The following is a 23697-nucleotide window of genomic DNA, read 5'->3' as shown; positions in this document are numbered from 1 at the left end:
CAAACGCAGTGTTCTTGAGTCTTGCCATCTCAATTGGCAAGAATGGAAGCATTCAACACAATATTCTAAATCTAACAGATGTACAACATGAACGCTCAGCATAAGCAACACTGGATCAACAATAGCACATGGATATTGCAAGAGAGCTCACTTGTGACCTTGCTGCTGTTGACGGTGGTTATATCCGCCTTGCTCTTTCGGATGGATAAGCTTCAAATCTTGCCTTTGGATAGATTGCCTTCACTCAATGTCATGCAAGTAGTTTTCTTCACTTCGCAAAAACATATGGGATCAATCATCATATCATGTATACGATAAGATTTTTCCACGCCTTCATCAACATTGATGTCAATTGGTTGAATCATGCTTCTATTTATGATCTCATTAAATAACTCTATCACCGAGCTCAAATAGGTTAACCTCTTACTTCTCATGATAAACAAATCATTCAGCTATCCACTTACATATCTAGTGACCTTGCTTGATCTTCTAAACACATGCTTAGATATAATAGCTAATCCTATAGATGACATGGTAGATCAAAACTAGTAGTAAAAGAAGCTTTGTTGGAAATATGCCCTAGAGGCAATAATAAAATGGTTATTATTATATTTCCTTGTTCATGATAATTGTCTATTGTTCATGCTATAGTTGTGTTATCTGAAAATCGTAATACATGTATGAATACATAGACCACAACACGTCCCTAGTGAGCCTCTAGTTGACTAGCTCATTGATCAACAGATAGTCATGGTTTCCTGACTATGGACATTGGATGTCATTGATAACGGGATCACATCATTAGGAGAATGATGTGATGGACAAGACCCAATCCTAAGCATAGAACAAAGATCGTGTAGTTTGTTTGCTAGAGCTTTTCCAATGTCAAGTATCATTTCCTTAGACCATGAGATTGTGCAACTCCCGGATACCGTAGGAGTGCTTTGGGTATGCCAAACGTCACAACGTAACTGGGTGGCTATATATAAAGGTGCACTATGGGTATCTCCGAAAGTGTCTGTTGGGTTGGCATGAATCGGGACTGGGATTTGTCACTCCGTATGACGGAGAGGTATCTCTGGGCCCACTCGGTAATGCATCATCATAATGAGCTCAATGTGACCAAGTATTTGGTCACAGGATCATGCATTACGGTACGAGTAAAGTGACTTGCCGGTAATGAGATTGAACGAGGTATTGGGATACCGACAATCGAGTCTCGGGCAAGTAACGTACCGATTGACAAAGGGAATTGTATACGGGATTGATTGAATCCTCGACATTGTGGTTCATCCGATGAGATCATCGAGGAGCGTGTGGGAGCCAACATGGGTATCCAGATCCCGCTGTTGGTTATTGACCGGAGAGTCGTCTCCGTCATGTCTGCGTGTCTCCCGAACCCGTAGGGTCTACACACTTAAGGTTCAGTGACGCTAGGGTTGTAGAGATATTAGTATGCGGTAACCCGAAAGTTGTTAGGAGTCCCGGATGAGATCCCGGACGTCACGAGGAGTTCCGTAATGGTCCGGAGGTGAAGAATTGTATATAGGAAGTCTAGTTTCGGCCACCGAGAAAGTTTCGGGGGTCACCGGTATTGTACCGGGAGCACCGGAAGGGTCCCGGGGGTCCACCGGGTGGGGCCACCTATCCCGGAGGGCCCCATGGGCTGAAGTGGGAGGGGAACCAGCCCCTGGTGGGCTGGTGCACCCCCCTTGGGCCTCCCCCTGCGCCTAGAGTTGGAAACCCTAGGGGTGGGGGCGCCCCACTTGGCTTGGGGGGCAAGCCACCCCCTTGGCCGCCGCCACCCCCCCCATCTAGATGAGATCTGGAGGGGCCGGCGCCCCCTGGACCCCTATATATAGTGGGGGGAGAGAGGGCAGCCGCACCCTAGCCCCTGGCGCCTCCCTCTCCCTCCCGTAACACCTCTCCCTCTCGCTGAGCTTGGCGAAGCCCTGCCGAGATCCCCGCTGCTTCCACCACCACGCCGTCGTGCTGCTGGATCTCCATCAACCTCTCCTTCCCCCTTGCTGGATCAAGAAGGAGGAGACTTCTTCCCCAACCGTACGTGTATTGAACGCGGAGGTGCTGTCCGTTCGGCACTTGGTCATCGGTGATTTGGATCACGACGAGTACGACTCCATCAACCCCGTTCTCTTGAACGCTTCCGCTCGCGATCTACAAGGGTATGTAGATGCACTCCTATCCCTCTCGTTGCTAGAATACTCCATAGATTGATCTTGGTGATGCGTAGAATTTTTTTAATTTCTGCTACGATCCCCAACAAGCTTGACTCTAGATTATCACTTTGAAATAATCTACAAGTCAAGAACTTTATTTTACCATTTCTTTGCTACTTTGCCATACCGTTGCTGTTTGTGTGGTTCCTATTATGTTCTATATCTAGTCTATCATAATTCATTTAAGACTAAAGATTATGTTGTTGTTCTATGATCTACCTTCACATCATTTATTATATGTAAGCATATATCCAGAAGATTACAAAATTAAGCGAGACCAGTTCATATGGAGATGGATAGCTGAAGATTGTGTATCATCTATCATGTAAACATGAAATTGACCCATTTGAGCTAGGAGAGTTCCTTGAATGAGCTCATAAACAGAAGCAGCATCCAACCTGCAGACATCACTATCAAGGCAGAAAAGTCTCATGGTGTCCATGATATGATGCTTGATCTAATATATTCGTTGCGTAGAGAAACACTCATGCCAATGTTTAATCTGAAAGAACATGGATGGTAGCAGCCAAATAACAAGATATTCTTCATTTCCTCCACAACAATTGTGATTCCCATGCCATGCGCAAGTACCTATGTATGTGAAGATTTTGAAACAAATTAGGTGGCAGGGAAGTAAACATGAGTATACTATTTATTCATAAAGAGAAGATAACAGTGAATAATGAGGTAGTTATCAAGACAGAAAAATGAGCAGGCCCTTGGGAAAAAAACATCTCATGCCAAGCAATGTAAATCTAGGGTGAATCACACAAACCATTTGCACTTAAGATGGTAACAGCTAAATAACATTATTCTCTTCATTTCTTCTGCACTAGCATCTGTTTTAGGTCCACAAACAGTTGTGATTTTCATCCCACACTGACCTATGGATATGAAGTTTTTGCACCGTTTAGCTGGCAAACAAATCTGACCTAACGTGTTTTATGGAACGTTTAGTTGGCAAACAAATTAAGATGCATCTGATGTACTTATGTTTATTCACACAGAGGGGTCAGTAGTGAAGCATGTGCTAGTTATCTGGCAACAAATGGCCTCATACTAGAGTAGACCCTAGGAGTAAATCTAACATGGATAACCAAGGATTTGCACTGAAGGATTAAGATGTACTAGAACGGAAGAAGACCAGCAATTTGCACTGAGTTCAAGTTCATCGGATCCAGATCAGGAAGAAACGAAATATACCTCGATGTATTTGTTCTGCGAGATCCAACCTTTGGCCCCTGCACGTACTCACCGACGAGGAGGTCGCCGGTGACCGGCAGGACGCTCCAGCCCCGGGACGAGCCTAGTTGGGGGCCGGACAATGCTTCGGTGCCTTAAGGCACCTGCTTTTGTGTCTATGACATGTGGATCCAATAGGTGACTGACCCACATGTCAGTGACCCAAAGGCAGGTGCCTTTAAGGCACCGAAGCTGCGTCCCTGGGGCCGGTGGAGCCCCGCCGCGAGATCTACTCCACGACTCTCGTTCCGTCTCTGACTATCGGACTCTCCCTCTCTCCAAAGATGTAGAAATAAACGACCGGAGCAGAGGGCCTATTAACGGATCCCACTTCCCACCGATCACGTGCCGGCACAGAGCTGCTGCCGTGTGGGTCCTCCGCCCAGTATTGTCCCATGTGTCATCTAGCTAAGACAAACATGAAGAACTAGGTTGAGGTCTGATAGATCTCCTAGTCTCTTTTTTTTAACACTGTACAGACGCAAGCGCTCATATACACGTGCATACATTCATCCATATGAACGCACACATGCACACCCTACCCCTATGAGCACCTACTGAGCCGGCATATCATCTCAAAATTTACGAATTCACCGTAGGCACCTCGTCGTCGACAGGAACGTCTCCTCCCACTGAATGCGCATCGCCGGAAATCCTGAAATAATTGAAATAATACAGGAATAAATGCGAGTAGCAGGACTTGAACCCTGGTGGGCTGGGGATACCACAGTCCCTCAAATCAATCAACCATAGGTAGGTTCGCAGATCTCTTGAGGATCATTTTCTTATGCTACTAATAAGATTGGGACACTGCATCGTTCTGATTGCAATTCTATCTGAAATCTCTCTACAACGTTTTTCAAAGAAATTGCCTTTAGGTATGTTCAGGGTTGAAGTCCACTAGGTGCATATGTTGGCGGGTGGATAAGCATCTGTTAGCTATATTCGGTCCCTGCAGGGACCCGAGACAGGGGTTGCGGCAAGTAGTCGGCAATCACACAGGGATAGCTGACATAGGCCGGCTCATTTGTGGTAGCATGCGATGAAAAAAAAAGTGCGAACAGAGGGAGATTCACTCACGCTACTAGCCACTGCGACTAGCTGACTATAGTGAGATTCCCAGCATGATTCTTAAAGAAACTAACAGTAGCGGCAAAACTTAAACACTAGTTTGCAAAATCCGAAAAATCTATAGTGTGTGACAGCGTGAGCGGGATAGAAAACACGACCTCCCGCGAGTGAACCACGTCTCTAGCATCTGTAGTTCTTGAGATTTGTTGTGTAAATAGACAATACCGTTTCTATGAACTATAAGCCGACAAAAATACTTTTAAAAAAAATTAAATTGCGATTTTATTTTTGACAACAATCAAATATTTTTAAAACACAAGCATTTTCAAAATCTGTGAACAAATTGTTACAAACTCGAACATTTCGTGGAAACATGAATACATTTTGGATCTCAATTTCTATTTTAAAAAGGGGGACAAAACTGAACAAGAAATTTTTGAAAGTGCCTACAACTTTTCCAAAATGAGAACATTTTTTCAAAAACCGGAATTTTTTTGAAAAACGTGGACATTTTTAGACGTTATGAAGTTTTTTTTTTAAATATGAACATTTTACGGATTTTGCCACACATTTTTTACATTTGCAAACATGATTTTTTTGTATTTATGAATAAATGTTGCAAATGGGAACATATTTCGAATTTTCAAACAAATTTGAAAATCCAAACATTACTATTTTCGTATTTCTGAATATATTTTGAAAGAAGCGAATAATTTTTGAAATTATTAAATATTTTGCAATTTTTAACAAAATTTAAATAGAGGAACAATTTAGAAAAAACAAATAATCTTGAAAAATGGAACATTTTTAAATCACTGAACAGTTGTTTAAAAACTGAAAATAATATAGAAACTAAAAATAAAATGATAGAAATTTAAAAAGGATCGAAACAGAAAAAAGAAACAAAGAAAGAAAAAGAAAAAAAGTAACAGGAAAAAAAGGGAAAAACCAGAAATCACAAAAGAAAAAGAACATAGAAAGAAAAAAAATGGTTCAACGACCTTCTAGAAAGTTTCAAAAAACGAAAAACCTCATTTTGGAATCTCAAATACCGGGATCGGTGAAATGCTTAACGGGTCGACCCACCCAGAACGCTCGCCCAATCTCCCTTTGGCTCTGACAATTTACCGTGACGAGCGTTAAATAGGGTTTTCCCAAGAAAGTTGGCTTGTCTCCCTAACTTTTACCGCTGGAGCTATATCTCGCTTATACGGAGATATATCCTGCCGTCGTCCGAAATCTTTTTCCCACGTGTAGCCATGGGCCCATCCTAGTTTTATCGATAGTTTTTGTTCAATCTGCTTTAATCAAGATGATCGATGGTGGTTGCGCCTACTCTGGTTTCTTTGATTTCTTTGATTTCTTTCTTTTTTTACTCCGTTTTTCTTTTGTTTATTTAAAAAAATTGCTTTTCCAATTTTTTTATTTTCTTGGTTCTCATGTTTTTTGGTTTCTTTGTTTTTTCTTCATTTTTTGTTTCTTTTCTCGGTTTTCTATGGACTTTTGTTTCCTTTTATTTTTGCATGGGTTTTTCTTCAGTTTTCTTGTTTTTTTACTTCAGTCTTCTTTTGTTTCTTCCCCGGTTTTTCTTTTTCTTTGTTATACTTCTATTTTCTTTGGTTCTTTAATAGGTTTTCTTTGTTTTCTTTATGTTTATTTGTTGGCTTTCGTCATTTTTCGTTTTTCATCAACACATATCTAATGAAACATGAAACGTTTTTTTCCTACGTGTTGCACATTTCTCAAATACATGATGTACATTTTCCCCCTAAAAACATGTTATGAACACTTGTTTGAATACATGGTTAACATTCTTTCAATTAGACATTGAATATTTTTTCTACGGTAATATACATTTTTTAAACTGCACGAGCATGTTTTATATACATGATTAACTTTTTTCAAACATATATTTTTTGTCTACTTTTTCATAGACATTTGTATATTTATTATATACAGTACGAACATCTTTTTATACACGTTTAACATTTTCTGAATATATGATTAAAAAATTTCAAAACTTATATTTTTCTATGTCTATATTTTTCATAAATATTGTACTTTTTTATACATTCGTAATTTTTTAATACACGTTTAACATTTTCCAAATACATGGTTAGCACTTTTCAAAACTTATATTTTTTTCTCTACCATTTTGATACACATTGTAAAAAATATATAACAGGATCATTTTTCATATACATGTTTAAGATTTTTGAAATACATGACTAACATTTTGCATATATATGTCTTGATGTGTACTTTTCATACATATTGTATACTTTTCGTATATACTAGGAACAGTTTTCATACACATTGTATTTTTTGTATATATGACAAACATTTTTTCCTATACACATTTAACATTTTTCTAATGCTTGATCAACATTTTTTAAATACTTGATTGACATTTCTTATGTAAAGGTTTTTTGTAATATTTTAGAATATTCGAAAGTATAAACAAAAGTAATAAAAAAGAAAGCATCATAGGCAGCTCTGTCGAGTGTCGATCTACATGCTACAGAATAGCAGAGCACCTGATGTAATTCGGCCTTTACCTTGATCAGGAGGCGTTGACCTACCGGCGGTTCCTAAGAAGACAGTAAGCAAACAGCAGAGGACCTGACCAAAATTCTGGAACGTGTGGTGACAAATCAGAATACCTCACAACAATGCCAGGAACAATTAATTTCCCAAAGGAAGAAGCATCAAGAATTACACCCGAATGTGTCTACGTATAACAAACGCTGCACAAACTGAGTAATCTCTAAAAATCTGTAACTGAATTGGGCGTGGCTTCAGCCTTACACCTTCAGTCAGATTTCTGTCAAAACATCAACTGAAACCGACTCGGTTGCCATCATCGACATCTGCATCACTAATATAGCTGAGAGCAAAATAAATGCGTGTAGCTTTGATCGTAACAAGAGTACTCTCACGCACCGTTCAAAAGAGTAACCATGGAATAACTCGGAGGGGCAACATAACAAGGTACTGCTATGATAATTCGGGGTCATATGATATTATGGTCTTCATATGCATCGCCTAATACGATTTGGTTGCAAGATAGAAAAAAGCATCATGTGATTTGCTCCCCTGTATAAAGATAGAAGAGTCAGTTCAGGGTCAATACTTCTACTACAGAGGAAACATCAGCGAAGCACATGTGAGATGTAACAGCTAGCAATTCAAGTTCTAGTTCTACTCAAATAGAAACATGTACTACTTGATACAGGTGCAAAGCCGGCGAATAAAAATGACACTGCTGATCTCCATATTTATTTGATCAAACCAAAATGACAAATACAAGATGTAACTTCAGGACATAGTACATACTGAACGCGGTTTTTTAGTTTGCGAGTCTGAATAAAGCTGTTACAAAGAAAGGAGTGTGATGAAGGATGCTGGAGAGCAGGCAAACCAGCCAGACATCAGTACATAATAGCTAATGGTTCATCATGGAGAAAATGCGGGCTAGAAACCATGTTGAGTTCAGACTTCAGACATGATTGGACAAAATGAGAGCTTCATTTCGTTACAGAACGAAGACGGATTGAACGCATGGCAAACGCAATGTGCCGGAGAGGATGCGTAGGAAAACATTTGTTAGCTCATGCTACCTGCAATGCCATGTTGAAGGAGATACATGTGAGTGTCCCAGCTAAATGTTACAGAAGAGGAAAACGTACTTCATCCAACTACAGAGAAGGGCACATATGCTACTAGTGGATTGCTTGGTAATGTGAACCACGTTATATGAGATCTTGTGGCAAACAGAAGTAACAATGGCTGCTACGTATTTGTGCGCCATAAGCGAAGTGACCGAGGCACAATCCACATTACAACTTTGTTGGAACTTCAGATAGGCACATATACTGCTAGCAAATACATAGAGTTCTGGGTTGTGGAAGCAGAAGCATGCAAATGGTTCAGTCAAATGTTCCGAACAGAAAATAAAAAACACAGGGCTCATCCAGGTACAAATATGCATATTAGTTAGAGCATAGTATACCTGATTGAGAGATTTGATGAATCGACTAGTATATGTCAAAGGCAAGGATTGGATGGTTGGGGTGGTCCTCCACCACGGCCCTCAGCGCAGCCTCCGCTTCACTCGCATCTGCATCGATAATGTTAACCTCGACTCGTTGGAGGGAAGGGAGGTGCCGCATGCCCAAATCGAAGTTTTCGCGGGAGATCCACTCAGCTGAGAAGGCGAACAAAAGATGTTTCAGCCTCGGCGCAGATCCTCGTGGAAACATAGAGGGCACGGCACCAATACCAATGAAGCGGCACACTGTCACACATGGGAATAATGCACTAGAGGAAAGTGCAGGCATTTCCACCGTATACTCTTCACACCCACAGACCTTAGAATAATCCCATATCTCGAGAACACAAAGAGCAGGCATCGCTCCAAGAAGCTGGATGACTTCCCACCGCACTTCATCCAATTTGATACGAAGATGGGTGAGGAGAGGAAGCGATAGAGGATTGATCCATAACGGTAGTGCCTGGAACCGACTATAGACTGACCGGAAATCCAACTTACGGAGTGTTAGAGGGGGCACCCAATCTTTGCTCAACAAATTTATTAATTCATCTTCGGTAAATATCTCTATCTCTAAACTTTCCAATTTGTGCAGATTACCGAGTGATTCCTCCAAAGCTTTATCCGAGGCCTCATCCAAACAGTTACATAAAACCCGCAGCACCCTGAGCTTGGTTAGATGGCCCAATTCTTTCACAGCATCAAGGTCCAAGCCAGACACCCCTAGTTGACCTAGCATTTCTAAGGAAGTCAGGTTACCTATACCAGATGGCAGCTTCATAGTATAGTCAACATATAGGCACATCAGACGTCTTAGCAGAATAACACTCGACGATAGTTCTTTTATCTTAGTACCTCTTAAGTCCAAGGTAAATAAAAACTGCAGCTTCCCTATTTCCATGGGAAGTTCCTCAACATGAGTATCTTTTAGCCCTAAGTACCTCAAATGCAATAGATTCCCCACATACCCAACATCTGAAACATCGCAACCTTCTAAATCCAACACGCGAAGAACTTGAAAACTTGAAATATCCAACACTTTCCCAACAACATTATTTGTAAAAATGGTAAAAGATCTCACGTGTGCCATCCTAGTGGTATCCACATCTATGTTGCTATTGTGGATGGACAATCTACGGATCTTGCTTTTCAAGTTAGGCATTTTTCTTCCAGTGTCATCCAATATTGTGATGAAGTTTTCTTCAGCTGACAATGTGCATATGAGATCAAGTACCATGTCATGTACACGACAAGCTTCTAAGTTTTCTTCATCTTCACCATTAGTGCCTATTAGCTGGATCATACTTCTATTTACTAGCTCACTGAAGTAGCTATTACCGAGCTCATATAAGCTAGTTTCTGGTTTTGCACTATAAACAAAACCTTCTGATATCCATCTCCATATTAGCTTGCCTCTCATAATCTTGTGATCTTCTGGAAAGATGCTAAGATATAATAAACAAGGTTTCAGGTATGAAGGTAGATCATAATAGCTGAATAATAATATCTTTTTCATCTCCTCTAAACTTTGATCTTCTATGAGTCCGCGACCAATGGAATTGAGCAATGCATACCATTGATCCTTTGTTTTCCCCCGATGATTATTAGCTAAAAGACTTGCTATAGAAATAATAGCCAATGGTATGCCACCACATTTCTTCAAAATGTCTTTGGATACTTGCACCAATTCTTGAGAACACCCTTTCTCATCAGAAAATACTCTTTTATAGAAGAGAGTTCTTGATACATCGTCAGAGAGAGGTTTCATTTTGTAAATGTCATCCATAGAAGAGCAGCATGCTTCGGAGACACTAACGATGCGGGTTGTCGTGATTAGTTGGCTTCCGGGACTCTTCTTGGAGAAAGCAGTACACTTGATTAATTTCCACACTTCTTTATCCCATATGTCATCAATTATGATGAGGTACCTATATGATTAAAATTTTGAATTAGTCGACAAATCAATTTTTTTAGCAATCCTACGGGCACAATATTTCTATGGCAATCAAATTACATGCTGTGTCGCGTGCAGTAGTTGTAGTTGTAGAAATGTGCAATAGCGCCTATTGCACATTTCTAAAAACTTAAGCTGCCCATGTTTTTGAAATGGGTAATCCTATAATTTTCATAGGGTATTGATTCAATGATTGAGAACATCGACCTATAAGCAAGAATTTCTTGGCTGCCCTAAAAATATACTCCATAATTCTTACTAGAGGTTTAACACCAGGAGGGTTTACTATAAACTTGTAATTAATCAACCATATGATATTATATATAAGAATTGGTGTTTTAATTTTACAAGACGAAAATGTATCGATCCATAAGAACACGAAAAAAGAAGCGTACCTCTTGCCATTAAGGAATTCAATGAGTTCGTCGATCAGATGCTTTTCTTCCCATTCTTCATTACGAATATGTGCATACTTCTTCTTGTTAAGTTCATAAAGAATATTTTTGAAAACTTTCTTCATGTTGGGATTCTGAGAAACCGAAACAAAAGCACAACAATTGAATTGCCCTTTGATCTTTTCATATGTTGCTTTGGCAAGAGTTGTCTTGCCTGACCCACCAAATCCAACAATAGAGACAATCTTCAATGGACGATTTGACCAATCATCACCTTTTGTCAACATGTTGATCAACTCATCTCGTGTTTCTTCAATGCCGACAAGCTCTATAACATCTGTGTACATGGCCATCATGCGAGGGTCAACACTAGCACCGGCGTTTGTATCTTGCATATCTTGCTCGTACCTTTGACGTAGCTCGGCTAACTGCTTTGCTTGATGAACAGCTTCTTCGAGAGCATCAGAGATCCAGTGGAGATCCTTTCCAATCTTGAATAATCCTTTGAACTTCTTGAGTATCTTCTTGACTCTATTCTCTGGGTTGGCAGGATCGCCACCATCTTCCACACGCACCATGAAGGCGTCAACTATGTCCTCCATGTGACAGGACAACTCCTTCACCTTTTCTACCCAAATCTTAACTCCCTCGTCGAGTTGTTCTGGTGGCACTTTCTCCACCTTGCGGAGGGCAGCGTGCATCAGCGTGAGCTCTGTCACAAGAGATTCAATGCCTTTTCTCATGCGTTTCTCCAGGGTGAAATCGCCGACGAGGAGAGCACCGAGCTTGGGGAGGAGAGGGCCGATAGCACCCATGGCGATCTCCATGGCAAGCTGGATCTAGCTAATGTTGTGGATGTGTTTTAAGTGGAAGGAAGCTAGGTGGTAGAGCTCTGAGGTTGCAACGAGGGCACCGTGGTAATGTTTGTATCGCTGTTCCAAAATGAGAAGCTATGTATAGGGCATGATTTTATTTTGTCAACCAAAAGCAAACAATGTTACTCTACACAGCTGGTCATGTGCGCAAACTCACTACCTTGTGGTCCTCTACACATCGGGGTCCCAGGTATCAGCTAGTTGTAGTTGTAGTAGTACCTAACAGTGTTACTCTGGTTGCTCACACAAGGCTCAGTCCGATCTTAGACGGGCCAGGATGCCCTTGGACTGCATATCAAAAGTTAAATTACACGGCGCTACCAATCTACAAGCGTAGACCCTGCGAACAAGTCGTTGTACCAAAGAAAAAAAATAGAGTACGTAAGCCCACCTGCTCCGTGAATGAGACCATATATGTGTTACTCACTAAAAAAAACTAATGAATACCCATGTGGATGTGCATGTGTTGTGACCATGTCTAAACGTACGTATGGAGATAGTTTAGCTTAGTTAAACAACTCAGTTTGCATTATCTCAGAAAGACCCATAGCCGCCTTGGTCGTTTGTTTAATCACCATGCGTACACGTAAGGACAAGGTCACAACTAACCAATTTGAAAATGGTGGTTGATCTAGACCCCACAACGACAAGGTCACAACTATTTCCGCAACCATCGTTAGTTGGATGGAAGGACAAGGGTGGATAAGAACATATCTGGTGAGTCGGGGCTTGTGGTGCGCTTGGTGCATCCAATCTCAAACTGGCATTATTATCAGCCACAGTCATGGTTTGGTGCACTACCGGAGATGCTCAACAGGGGGGAGGGCTTATATTGCCATGAGAGTGTAACTTGTCTAGCTTCATGACTTACCGACCAAAGTTCATCATGAGCAAAATCCTGGAGGCACCGCAGAAACTTAACGTTTCCTAAATCGGCAGAAGTGATAGCAGAATTCAGGCACAAGTTGACTGCATGTTGTCGCGGAAGAAAAGAGAATGAAACAGCAAGGCAAATGCAGCGTTCTTGGCTTCTTGCTTGGATTGGAAGCAGCAGAGGGAGTTTGAGGTGGACATTTCAATTTATAACTCTGGAATAAACATGACTCTGAACGCTGTTACAAACAAAGAAGTTGAACAAAGAATTAAAGTGGGCAAACCAGCCAGCAGTGCATCGTAATTAATGGTTCAGCAAAACTTGGTTGTTCTTAAGTTGCTGCAAGCAAGAAGAGAATTCAGACATAAGTGAACAGTCTGCATGAGAATTCAGACATAAGAAGAGAATATAGTTGGATTGCCTCCCCGCTCCCCGGTGACAGTAAACATTTCGTCAGGGGAATCAGAATCACATTCACATCCGACCGCGTGCGCCAGTGAGTGCCTTAATTTATAACAGACGCAATTGCACGAATCAGTTGAGGTATCTGAAAAGGATTGTCTGAGTTTTGCATTGAGCTGGGGGCTTCTCGCTTTCAGGTTCAGTTACCGAATAAGGATGAGCATCGTCCTCTCGCCTGATCTTGGCTGCTGCATGTCGGACAGAGCAGACTATTACTATGAAAGTACGTAGAGTACATAGCTTGATTGCAATAAGACTAACCACACAGACACTCGAGATAAACCAAGGACAACATAACAAGATACCGTCATGACATTGAAACAATCACTGCTGACTTCCCTGTTTGGCTTATGGAACATGATGGCAAATGCAAGGAGACAGGGAAAACAAGGAGCAAGCGATACAAACAGTAAGTGGACATTCAGAAGATATCACGAACTGAATGCTGACGAGTCTCAAATAAAAAAAAATGGCTCCGTGTCTGCTATAGGAAGAAAGCACCACATAGAATAATTAAAGTAAATATATACAAGCCAGCAGTACATAGAGAAAACTAATAGCAACCAATAGGAAAAAAAGGATGAAATTTCAAAATATTGTATAAACTGAAGGACCTTAATTTCATTCCAATTTGCTGGAGTAAAACGGCTCTGAAAGCTGCTAGGAACAAAGAAACATAATGGATAATCAAAGCAGGCAAATTAACATTACTCCACCGCGGTCTGTCAACACGTTATTTGGAACGTGGCTTAACGGGATAGGGCCCGAAACAGCGAGACACATTCGCGTAGGAGTCTGTGCTTTACTGTGGGTAGTCTGGAACTGCAGAAATGACTTGGTTTTTAACAGAACAACAAATATTCATTTTTTGCAGGTTATTTTCCGAGCCACTGCGTTGATCCGTATGTGGTCGCTACTTACTCCGACGGAGGCCAGGGAGCGTTTGGTTACTGGATCTATCCACTGGGAGATGCTAGCATGGGATATCTTTAACCGGTTTGGATGGCGGTCATGTAATAGGATAGGCAATTAGTTTACCTATCTTTCTTATGTCAGCCCGGTTGTGGCTTTTTCTGGCGAGTTTGTTTTTCGCCTTTTTAGCTCTTTGTGAGCTCTCCTTTATTTTTCGTTTTGAGACTTGAAGACCTTGTTGAACCTATTTATTTGTTTAATAAGTTGGCCGTATGCATCGTTCTGATGCAGAGGCCGGGGAGTCCCGCCTTTTTGAAAAAAAAGCAGGCAAATTAACCAGCCAGGCATACATCATAATTACATAACTCTTCCTTGTATGAAAAGAAAGAAATGGAGAAGGAGGTTCATCATTAGCAAAACGCAGGAGGCGGCGCAGAGGCTTATTTGTTCTTGAATCTGACCAAAGTGATAAGAGTATCCAGGCATAAGTAGGTACAATTACAATGAAAGCTCAAAGTTGCTGCAGAAGAAAAAATCAAAACACCATGGAAAATGCAGTGTTCTTGTCTTCTTGAGTCTCACTGTCTAAGTTGGCAAGAGCGAAAGCATTCAGACAATATTCTAAATCTAACACATGTAGAAGACGAAAGCTCAATATAAGCGACACTAGAACAAACATAGCACATGGATATTGAAAGAGAGCTCACTTGGACCTTGTTGCTGTTGATGGTGGCCATGTCTGCCACGCTCTTTCGGATGGATAATCTTCAAATCTTGCGTGCCATGCAAGTGGTTTTCTTCACTTGGCAAAAACATATGGGATCAATCATCATGTCATGTATACGATAAGATTTTTCCATGCCTTCAACAACATTGATGTCTATTGGTCAATCATGCTTCTCTTTATGATCTCATTGAGTAACACTATCACCGAGCTCAAATGGGCTAATCTCTTGTTTTTCATGATAAACAAAACATTCAACTATCCATTTACATATTAAGTGACCTTGCTTAGTCGTCTAATCTTCTAAAAAAAATACTTAGATATAATAACTAATCCTATAGGTGACAAGGTAGATCAGAACTAATATAGTAAAAGAAGCTTGACTCTAGATCATCACTTTGACATAATCTACAAGTCAAGACTTCTTTTACTATTTCTTTGCTAGTTTCCATGTTGTTATGTACGTGACACATATTGTGTGCTATCTCTAGTCTACCCTAACTTGCCGAAGACAAAAGATTGTGTTGTTGTATGATATGATATACCTTTGCATCATTATTATATGCAAGCATATTTCAAAAGATTACAAAGTTAAGAGAGACCAATTGATATGGAGATGGATAGCTGAAGGATGTGTGTATCATGTAAACGAGAAATTGGCCCATTTGAGCTAGGAGAGAGTTACTTCAATCAGCTCATAAACAGAAGCATGATCCAACCGGTAGGCATCGATGACGAGAAGAGCAAAAGCTTAGCATGTACATGATATGATGCTTGATCTAATATATTCATCGCGGAGAGATAAAGTTATGGATGGTAACAGCGAAATAACAAGATATTCTTCGTCCGCACTATCATCTTTGTAAATCCACAACAGTTGTGATTCTCATCGCATGCCCCAAGTACCTATGCATGTGAAGTTTTGCAATGATTAGTTGGCAGGCAAGTCAACAAGCGTGTACTATTTCTTTGTAAAGAGGACATCAATGAATAATTGGCTACTCACTCTGTAAAGAAATATAAGAGTGATCACTAAATTAGTGATCTATAAACGATGTTATATTTCTTTATGGAGGCAGTAGTTATCAAGGAAAAAAACAAATGAGCAAAGACTAGGGGGAAAAACAGCTCATACCAAACAATGTAAATCTATAGTGAATCACCAATGATTTGCACTAAGGTGCACAGACAAAACAAGCACTAAAAAACAGTGGATGGTAACGGCTACATAACAATATCCTCTATTTATTTGTTCCGCGCCAGCATCTCTTTTAAGTCCACAAACAGTTGTGATTTTCATCCCACACTGACTCTATGTATATGAAGCTTTTGCACCGTTTACTTGGCAAACAAATCAAGATGTATCTGATACATCAACATGTGCTTCTTCGGGCAACGAACGGACTCACTGTAGCAGACCCTAGGATTAGCTAGCTTATTATACGTACAACAAAATTAGCACTGTAAATCTATCAGTGATAACCAACGATCTGCACTTAAGAACAGAGTTACAGAGATGCACACACCGGCCGGCCATCACAGAAATAATGGGCACGCATGATTTACTAGAGGAAACTAGAGTACACGATGAACGATATAGAGGAAACTAATTTAGTCAGATCTAGAGCAGAAGGTCGGATTTAAACCTCATGTTCCTGCAAGATCCGGCGCCTTCCACTGCACGCGCGGACGCGCCTATTCGGGCCGCTGCACATACTCACCGGCGAGCAGGTCCGCGGGAGGAGGCCGGCGTCCAGGTCCGCGGGCGGAGCCCAAGCCGCGAGATCCACTTACCGGCTGGACCTCTCTCCCTCTCTCTCTGACCGCACTCGCCATCTCCAAACGCGGTAGAAATAATCGTCCGGAACAGAGGACCCATGAAGGGACCCGACTGAGCATGTGCCCGCACAGAGCCGCTGTCCTGTGGTCCTCCGCATGGTATGGTCCCACGTGTCATTCAGGTACACCGAAACATGAACAGCTGAGACGGATTTGAGGTTTCAGAGCGCAACATACTAACGAGATGCTGACTGATGATGTTAGTGATGAATTGGCCTTATTTATGCCAATATGACAGACAGGGAGTGAACAGGCCTTACTTATGCAAATATGACAGGGATTGCATCCAGTTAAACATGCAATCTGGAGTAGGAGTAGTAGCCTGCGTGATGCAGCTCCAAACGGGTTGACTGAATTTTGTGCTTTCAGCTTCAGTTAGTTTGATTTTCTTTTGAAACCGCGAGCGGTCTAGGTACGATGTAGGTGTAATTCCTGTTTGCTCAGAAAACGCAAAGCCGCATCCGGGATCCATCGATCACATATTCACATTCCGGGGCTGAAAGAAGGCATTCACAATCGCACAGAGCATGCGCCTGGTCGAGCTAGCTTCATGTGCCCCAACCCAAAAAGAAAAAAATCTTCTTGGCGTGATGAACTGTATGTGGTGATAAATCTGAATTCCTGATTGCCGATGTTGATTCCAGGAGTAGACAAAAATGACTGATTCTCATAGTTTCAACAGCGCCAGGGATTAGAAACGCAGGGCATGGCCACAGAGAAAGAAGGGACTGCCTGAGTTTCGATGTTGAGCCGGGTTTCAGGGCTTTCAGCTTCAGTTAGATTTCTGTGGAAACGACTACAGTAAATTACATGGTTGGCAACGTTCTTGTCTGATCTCGGCCGAAGCAGGCTACTTATTGACGTACTCCCTCCGTTCGGAATTACTCGACAAGTAATTCCGAACGGAGGGAGTAGAATACAGCGGAAAGAAACATGGGTGCTTCATCTGCATTGCAGACTTGCAGCATATGATTTGCTTTATGGCACACCAAAAGCACCTGATTATTTGCTCCATCTATAAGTGCAAGTAGAAGACAAACGGGCAGTTGATGAAGGGAGTACACTGAATCGTTCTTATCTCCAGAAATCATTGCATCAGTTCTGGGCCAATAATCCTACAGAGTAAATGACATCAAGGGCACACCGTGTGATTCAATCGCAAATTCAAGTTCCAGTTCACGATTTATTTGATCAAGCCAACATGACAGATGGAAGATAAACTTCAGACCATATTACAAACTGAACTCTGACATTACAGTTTACGAGTCTGGAATAAACATCGAGTCTGAAATAAAGTTGTTACAAATAAAGGAGTGTAATGAACAATGCTGGAGAGCATCCAAACCAGACATCATCAATACATGATAACTAATGGTTCATCAGGGCAAGATGCAGGGGGCGCCCTACAAACTTGATTGTTGTTGAATTGACGGAAGCAAGAAGAGACTTCAGACATGGGTGGTGGACAGAATGAGAGCTTCATCTCGGTGCGGAACCAAGACAAATCAAACGGCAAGGCAAACGCAGTGTGCTCGACTGCATTGGTTGGAAAAGAAAAGGCACCGGAGTTGGAGGCATGCACGATCGAGTCCATGTCGCCGAAATTTATTAACTCATGCTACCTGCATGCCACATGTGAATGACTCAGTTAAATGTTACAGAACAAGAGAACAAAGTTGAACCAACTGCAGAGAAGGTACACATATTTTACTGCGGTAGTGGATTACTTGCTAATCTGTACCACATCATATAAGACCTTGCGTTTTTGGAAAATACGAGACCTTGTACGTGGCAAGAAAAAGTTACTACTGATCCTATTATGTACTTATGCACCGTAAAGTAACCAAGGCAAAAATCACACTGCAGTTCTGTTGGCACTTCAGAATTTAGACAGACATACAAATGTGGATTGCCGAAAGGCATACATAAAAAAACACAGGGTTCATCCAAGTAGAGAAACACATAGTACTTAGTGGATTGCTCACTAAACTAATCTAGATTACTTGTAATCTTGTAGCATGCAGAAATAACAATTAAGGGGCCCTATGTATCTTTGCAGCAGAAACGAACAGACCAATGCTGAACAGAGTAGATTCGTATTGTAATGTTTAGGCTTTAGGGGCCTGATTGATTGAGCTAGCTGGCTTATGGAAATGCTGAAATTAAGAATACTTTGGTGCTTGTAATCAAATCAATGGAGTTAGCTTAGTACCTGGGTGCAAGATTCGACGAATCGTCCTAAGCACTCCGGCCGGCTGCCTGAAACTGAAAAACGGAAGAGGTGAGGAATAAAACACAAGGTGTGGAAACAAGGGACTACACGTACAAAATCGTGGAGGGGTACCTCGCGAGCCTCAATCGCTTGGTCCGCCTGAAACAAAGAAAGAGCAATGAACATCGGAGACAATGTACATATGATGCGTCATCAGATGATGTGTATGTACCTTACCCCTTGCATGCGTCACCAGATAAAGTCAACCCTGACTCGCTGGAGGGAATGGAGGTGCCGCATACCCAAATCAATGTTTTCACGGGAGATCCACTTGGCTGGTAAGGTGAACCAAAGGTGTTTAAGCCTTGGCGCTGCTCCTCGGGGAAACATAGATGGCACTGCACCAATACCATAGAAGCGGCAGTCCGTCGCACATGGGAATAACGCAGCACCAGAGGAAAGGACGGGCGCTTCCACCTCATGCGCTGCTTCGAAAATAGTAGAATAATTCCGTATCTCAAGAAAAACAAGAGCAGGCAGAGTCCCAAGAAGCTGGATGACCTCCGATCGCACTTCAAACAACGTTATCTCCAGATAGGAGAGGAGAGGAAGCGATGAAGGATTAATCCATAACGGCAATGTCTTGAACCAACTTCCCCTTGACAGGAAAGCCAATATACGCAGTTGTGGAGGAGGCACCCAATCTTCGCTCAGGAAATTGATGAGTCCATCAGAGACATATACATCTAGACTGTTCAATTTATAAATATTACTAATGGATTCCTCCAAAGCTTTACCCAGGCTGTCATCAAAACCATCGCAGTCAAGCCGGAGCACCCTGAGCTTGGTCAGACGGCCCAATTCTTTCACAGAATCAAGGTCAACGTCAGATAACCCCAGGTCATCTAGCACTTCTAGGGAAGTCAGGTTACCTATCCTAGTTGGCAGCTTCATATCATCATCAACATACAGGCACATTAGACGTCTTAGTTGAACAACACTCGATGGCAGTACTTCTATCTCAGAACCTCTTAAGTCCAAGGTAAGCAAAAACTTCAGCTTCCCTATATCCATGGGAAGGTCCTTAACACGAGTACCGTTAGCCCCAAGTACCTCAAATGCAACAGATTCCCCACATACCCAACATCTGAGACATCACGACAACCTTCTAAATCCAACACGCGCAGAACTTGAAAACTTGAAATATCCAACACTTTCCCAACAACATCACTTGTGAAAACAGTAATAGATCTCATATGCTCCATCCTAGTGGTATCCACATCTATCTTGCTATTTTGAATGGACAATCTGCGAACCTTGATCTCTGAGTTAGGAATTTTTCTTCTGGTGTCATCTAGTATTGTGACAAAGTTTTCTTCACTTGATAATGAGCATATAAGGTCAAGCACCATGTCATGTACACGGCAACCTTCTACATTTCCTTCAACATCAATGCCTATCGGCTGTATCATACTTCTATTTACTAGCTCGTTGAAGTAGCTATTACCGAACTCATATAAGCTAGTTTCTTGTTTATCACTGTAAACAAGACCTTCGGATATCCATCTCCATATCAGTCTATCTCTCATAATCTTGTGGTCTTCTGGGAAGATGCTAAGATATAATAAACAAGGTTTCAGATATGAGGGTAGATCATAATAGCTGAATAATAATATCTTTTTCATCTCCTCCAAACTTTGATCTTCTGTGAGTCCACGGCCAATGGAATTGAGCAAAGTATACCACTGGTGCTTTGTTTTCATCTGACGATTATTAGCCAGAAGACTTGCTATAGAAATAATAGCTAATGGTATGCCACCACATTTCTTCAAAATGTCTTTGGAAACTTGCAACAATTCTTGAGGACACCCATTCTCTTGAGAAAATACTCTTTTACAGAAGAGTGTTCTTGATACATCGTCAGAAAGTGGTTTCATTTTGTAAATATCATCCCTAGAAGAGCAGCATTCTTCAGAGACACTAATGATGCGGGTTGTCGTAATTAGTCGGCTTCCAGGACTCTTCTTGGAGAAAGCACACTTGATTAATTTCCACACTTCTTTATCCCATATGTCATCAATTATGACAAGGTACCTTTGTGAATACATTTTGGAATTAGTTAACAAATAATACAATGAAGATATATACAAAGGGAACTAACAAAAAATATTTATAACTCGGCCAAATTGCATGTTCTGAGACCTAGATTTCCACACACACGAAAACTTGTGTGCAACTATAGTTGTAGAAATGTGAAATTGTTGCACATGGTTTTAAACAGTTGAGATTGTCCACTTAGGCATAAGAATTTCACGGCTGCCTTAAATATATACACTCGCTAACTGTTGAAAGATGGGCTAGTTTACGCCAAACGGATAAAACTATAAATCAAAAGTATAGTATCAAGATGCGTATGCACTAGTCTAAAATATATTATCGTCATTTAACTACACAAAATGATAATCGTTTTGCAAAAAGAAAAAAATATGTACCTCTTGCCATGAAGGAATTCAATGATTTCATCGATCAGATGTTTTTCTTCCCATTCTTTGCTATGAACGTGTGCATACTTGTTCTTGTCGAGTTCATAGAGAATATTCTTGAAAACTTTCTTCTTGTCGGGATTCTGAGAAACCGAAATAAAAGCATCACAATTGAATTGCCCTTTGATTTTTTCATATGCTGCTTTGGCAAGAGTTGTCTTGCCCAACCCACCAAATCCAACAATAGAGACCGTCTTCAATGGATGCTTCAACCAATCATCACCTTCAATCAACAAGTTGACCAGCTCATCTCGTGTTTCTTCAATGCCGACGAGCTCTGTCACATCTGTGTATAGGGCCATCATGCGGGGGTCAACACTAGCACCAACACTAGTATCCGGCATCTCTTGCTCGTACCTTTGACGTAGCTCCGCCAACTTCTTAGCTTGTTGGACCGCTTCTTCTAGAGCATCAGAGATCCCATGGAGATCCTTGCCATTCTTGAATAACCTTTTGACCTTCTTGAGTATCTTCTTAACTCTGTTCTTCGAGTTGGTTGGCTCGCCTCCATTCTCCATGCGGACCTTGAAAACATCAATGATTTCCTCCATTTGGTAGGACAACTCCTTGACATTTCCTGCCCAGATCTTGACCCCCTCTTCAAGCTGGTCCGCCGGCACTTTTGACACCTTGCTAAGGACAGCATGCATCAATTTCAGCTCTGTTACGAGAGACTTGATGCCTTTCCTCACTTGTTTCTCCAAGGTGAGCTCGCCGATGAGCAGCTCACCGAGCTTCGGGAGGAGAGGGCCAATGGCCCCCATGGCGATCTCCATATGCCTCGACCTCTCTCGTGGTGTTTTTGGTGTAAAGAGAGCTGGAAGTGCTACAGTGTTGCTCCAAAGGCACTCTGGGCAATTGTCATGTCCTAGAGGAGAAACTAGACTGGTATAGAAACCAGAGTTGGGGAGTACATAATTCTAATTTAATGACGAGATCGAAGATTGGATACGATGATAATGGCGTAGGCTGGCTGCCCTGCGGGCCTGTCAAACAGCTAGGTCCCATGCATCAGCGGTTGTGGTAGTAGTAGACAAAGATAATCTCACAAGGCCCAGATGCAAACTTGAGACGGGAGAAAATGGCCTCGGAGATGCCGCTCGGACTGAACTGGCTTATAAACTAATTATACCGCCCCACCAATCACCAAGCTAGCGTTGATTTAGAAAAATTAGAGAGATTCCTGCTGCTCCCTAAGCCATGTGTGCAACACTAACTAACACCCATTTTGTGTGTTTAAGCTAGGTGGTAGACACGGTACCAAGTGTCATGTGATCCTGAGATGGGAGAAAAGTTTCCTTGGATGCCGCTTCGACTGCAGTGACCTGTTAAATTACATAGCCTCACCTGTCTCCATGCGCGCACTTTACTCGCGTGCTGTCGTGCCTAAGAAAAATGTCAGAAGAGATTCCTCGCTTGCTCCCTGATCGAGACCATTTGTACGTGTGAGCAACTCTGGTTAATTACTCCACTCACGCAATATTTCAGCTCCCGCCCGTTTCTTTGGCGCTTGTGAATGGAACTATGTGCCTGAGACGATCCGATCTATGCCTCTCAGCATGTGCACTAGTTTAGTTACTATAAACTGCTTAGTTTGCATCGCCTAGAGAGATGCCTCTGAGCAGATGCATTGGTTTGCATTAGACAGAAAGACTGGCACCTCTGTCTGTGGGATTAATCAAATTAGGCACCACGCCACGCACCACCATGCGTACCCATTACATGTATATATGGTTGTTGTGATAATTAAGATCAATTCCTCATGTGTCCAGGAAGAAAATGGCGCTTGGAAAGAAGACACTCGGATTGCCTACGGCCGCTGCTGATGCTCATTCTCTTGCCCATGGTCACTCACTGATGCTCATTCTCTTGTGCAAATTAAACAAACTTCAGTTTTATATATATATATATATATTTGTGTGTGTGTGTGTGTGTGTGTGTGTGTGTGTGTGTGGAAAGAACGACTGTGAATGACACGGTTTGCAACATCGGCATCTACAGCTCAGCCAAAGCAGCCTATCAACGTAGCTTGACCGTGGCAAGAGGAATCACAAGCTAACAAGAACAAATCTGAGGGTGCAACTGAACAAGATGCTTCTTTGAATTTATCATATCAAGTTGCTATTAGACGAGTGTTTGTCTGCGGCACAATAATTTGGTTGCAAAATAGCAAAATAAAACATCACATGATTTGCGCCCTTGTATGAAGATAGATGAGTCAGTTGAGTTGAGGTCATATCCAATCATTCTCTCATCCAGAAAGTGTTGCATCAGTTCAGGGCCAATATTTCTACTACAGAGTAAAT

At 41.6% G+C, this 23697-nt stretch overlaps 1 protein-coding gene, 1 long non-coding RNA gene and 1 pseudogene across 3 annotated transcripts; all 3 read right to left on the bottom strand.

The window, feature by feature from the left end:
• Positions 1-7274: 7274 nt before the first annotated feature.
• On the bottom strand, positions 7275-12024 carry LOC125549262 (disease resistance protein RGA5-like). The gene is made up of 3 exons (XM_048712713.1): positions 10951-12024; positions 8563-10529; positions 7275-8170 (listed from the first exon to the last, which is right to left on the bottom strand). The coding sequence occupies exons 1-2, from the start codon at positions 11775-11777 to the stop codon at positions 8588-8590; spliced, it is 2769 nt and encodes a 922-aa protein (XP_048568670.1). The 5' UTR covers positions 11778-12024; the 3' UTR covers positions 7275-8170; positions 8563-8587.
• Positions 12025-12885: 861 nt separating this feature from the next.
• LOC125546000 lies at positions 12886-16698 on the bottom strand. 2 transcript variants are annotated; one of them, XR_007300394.1, is made up of 3 exons: positions 16444-16698; positions 14781-15703; positions 12886-13349 (listed from the first exon to the last, which is right to left on the bottom strand). It is a non-coding gene; the product is annotated as an uncharacterized LOC125546000 (long non-coding RNA). The 2 variants fall into 2 exon arrangements; XR_007300395.1 differs by having other exon boundaries at positions 14787-15703.
• A 1089-nt stretch (positions 16699-17787) lies between these two features.
• Positions 17788-23118, bottom strand: LOC125545999 (annotated as a pseudogene).
• Positions 23119-23697: the final 579 nt, after the last annotated feature.

This window comes from Triticum urartu, chromosome 3 (assembly GCF_003073215.2).
Source record: "Triticum urartu cultivar G1812 chromosome 3, Tu2.1, whole genome shotgun sequence".
Lineage (NCBI taxonomy): Eukaryota > Viridiplantae > Streptophyta > Magnoliopsida > Poales > Poaceae > Triticum > Triticum urartu.
This window is presented reverse-complemented; position numbering and strand designations above follow the sequence as displayed.

What these genes read in the sequence shown, in the direction of transcription:
- LOC125549262 (XM_048712713.1), bottom strand. Translation starts at nt 11,777, where the DNA reads ATGGAGATCGCCATGGGTGCTATCGGCCCTCTCCTCCCCAAGCTCGGT. An exon ending in GAATTCCTTAATGGCAAGAG is followed by an intron (nt 10,530 to 10,950) that starts GTACGCTTCTTT and finishes TTAATCATATAG; the next exon opens with GTACCTCATCATAATTGATG.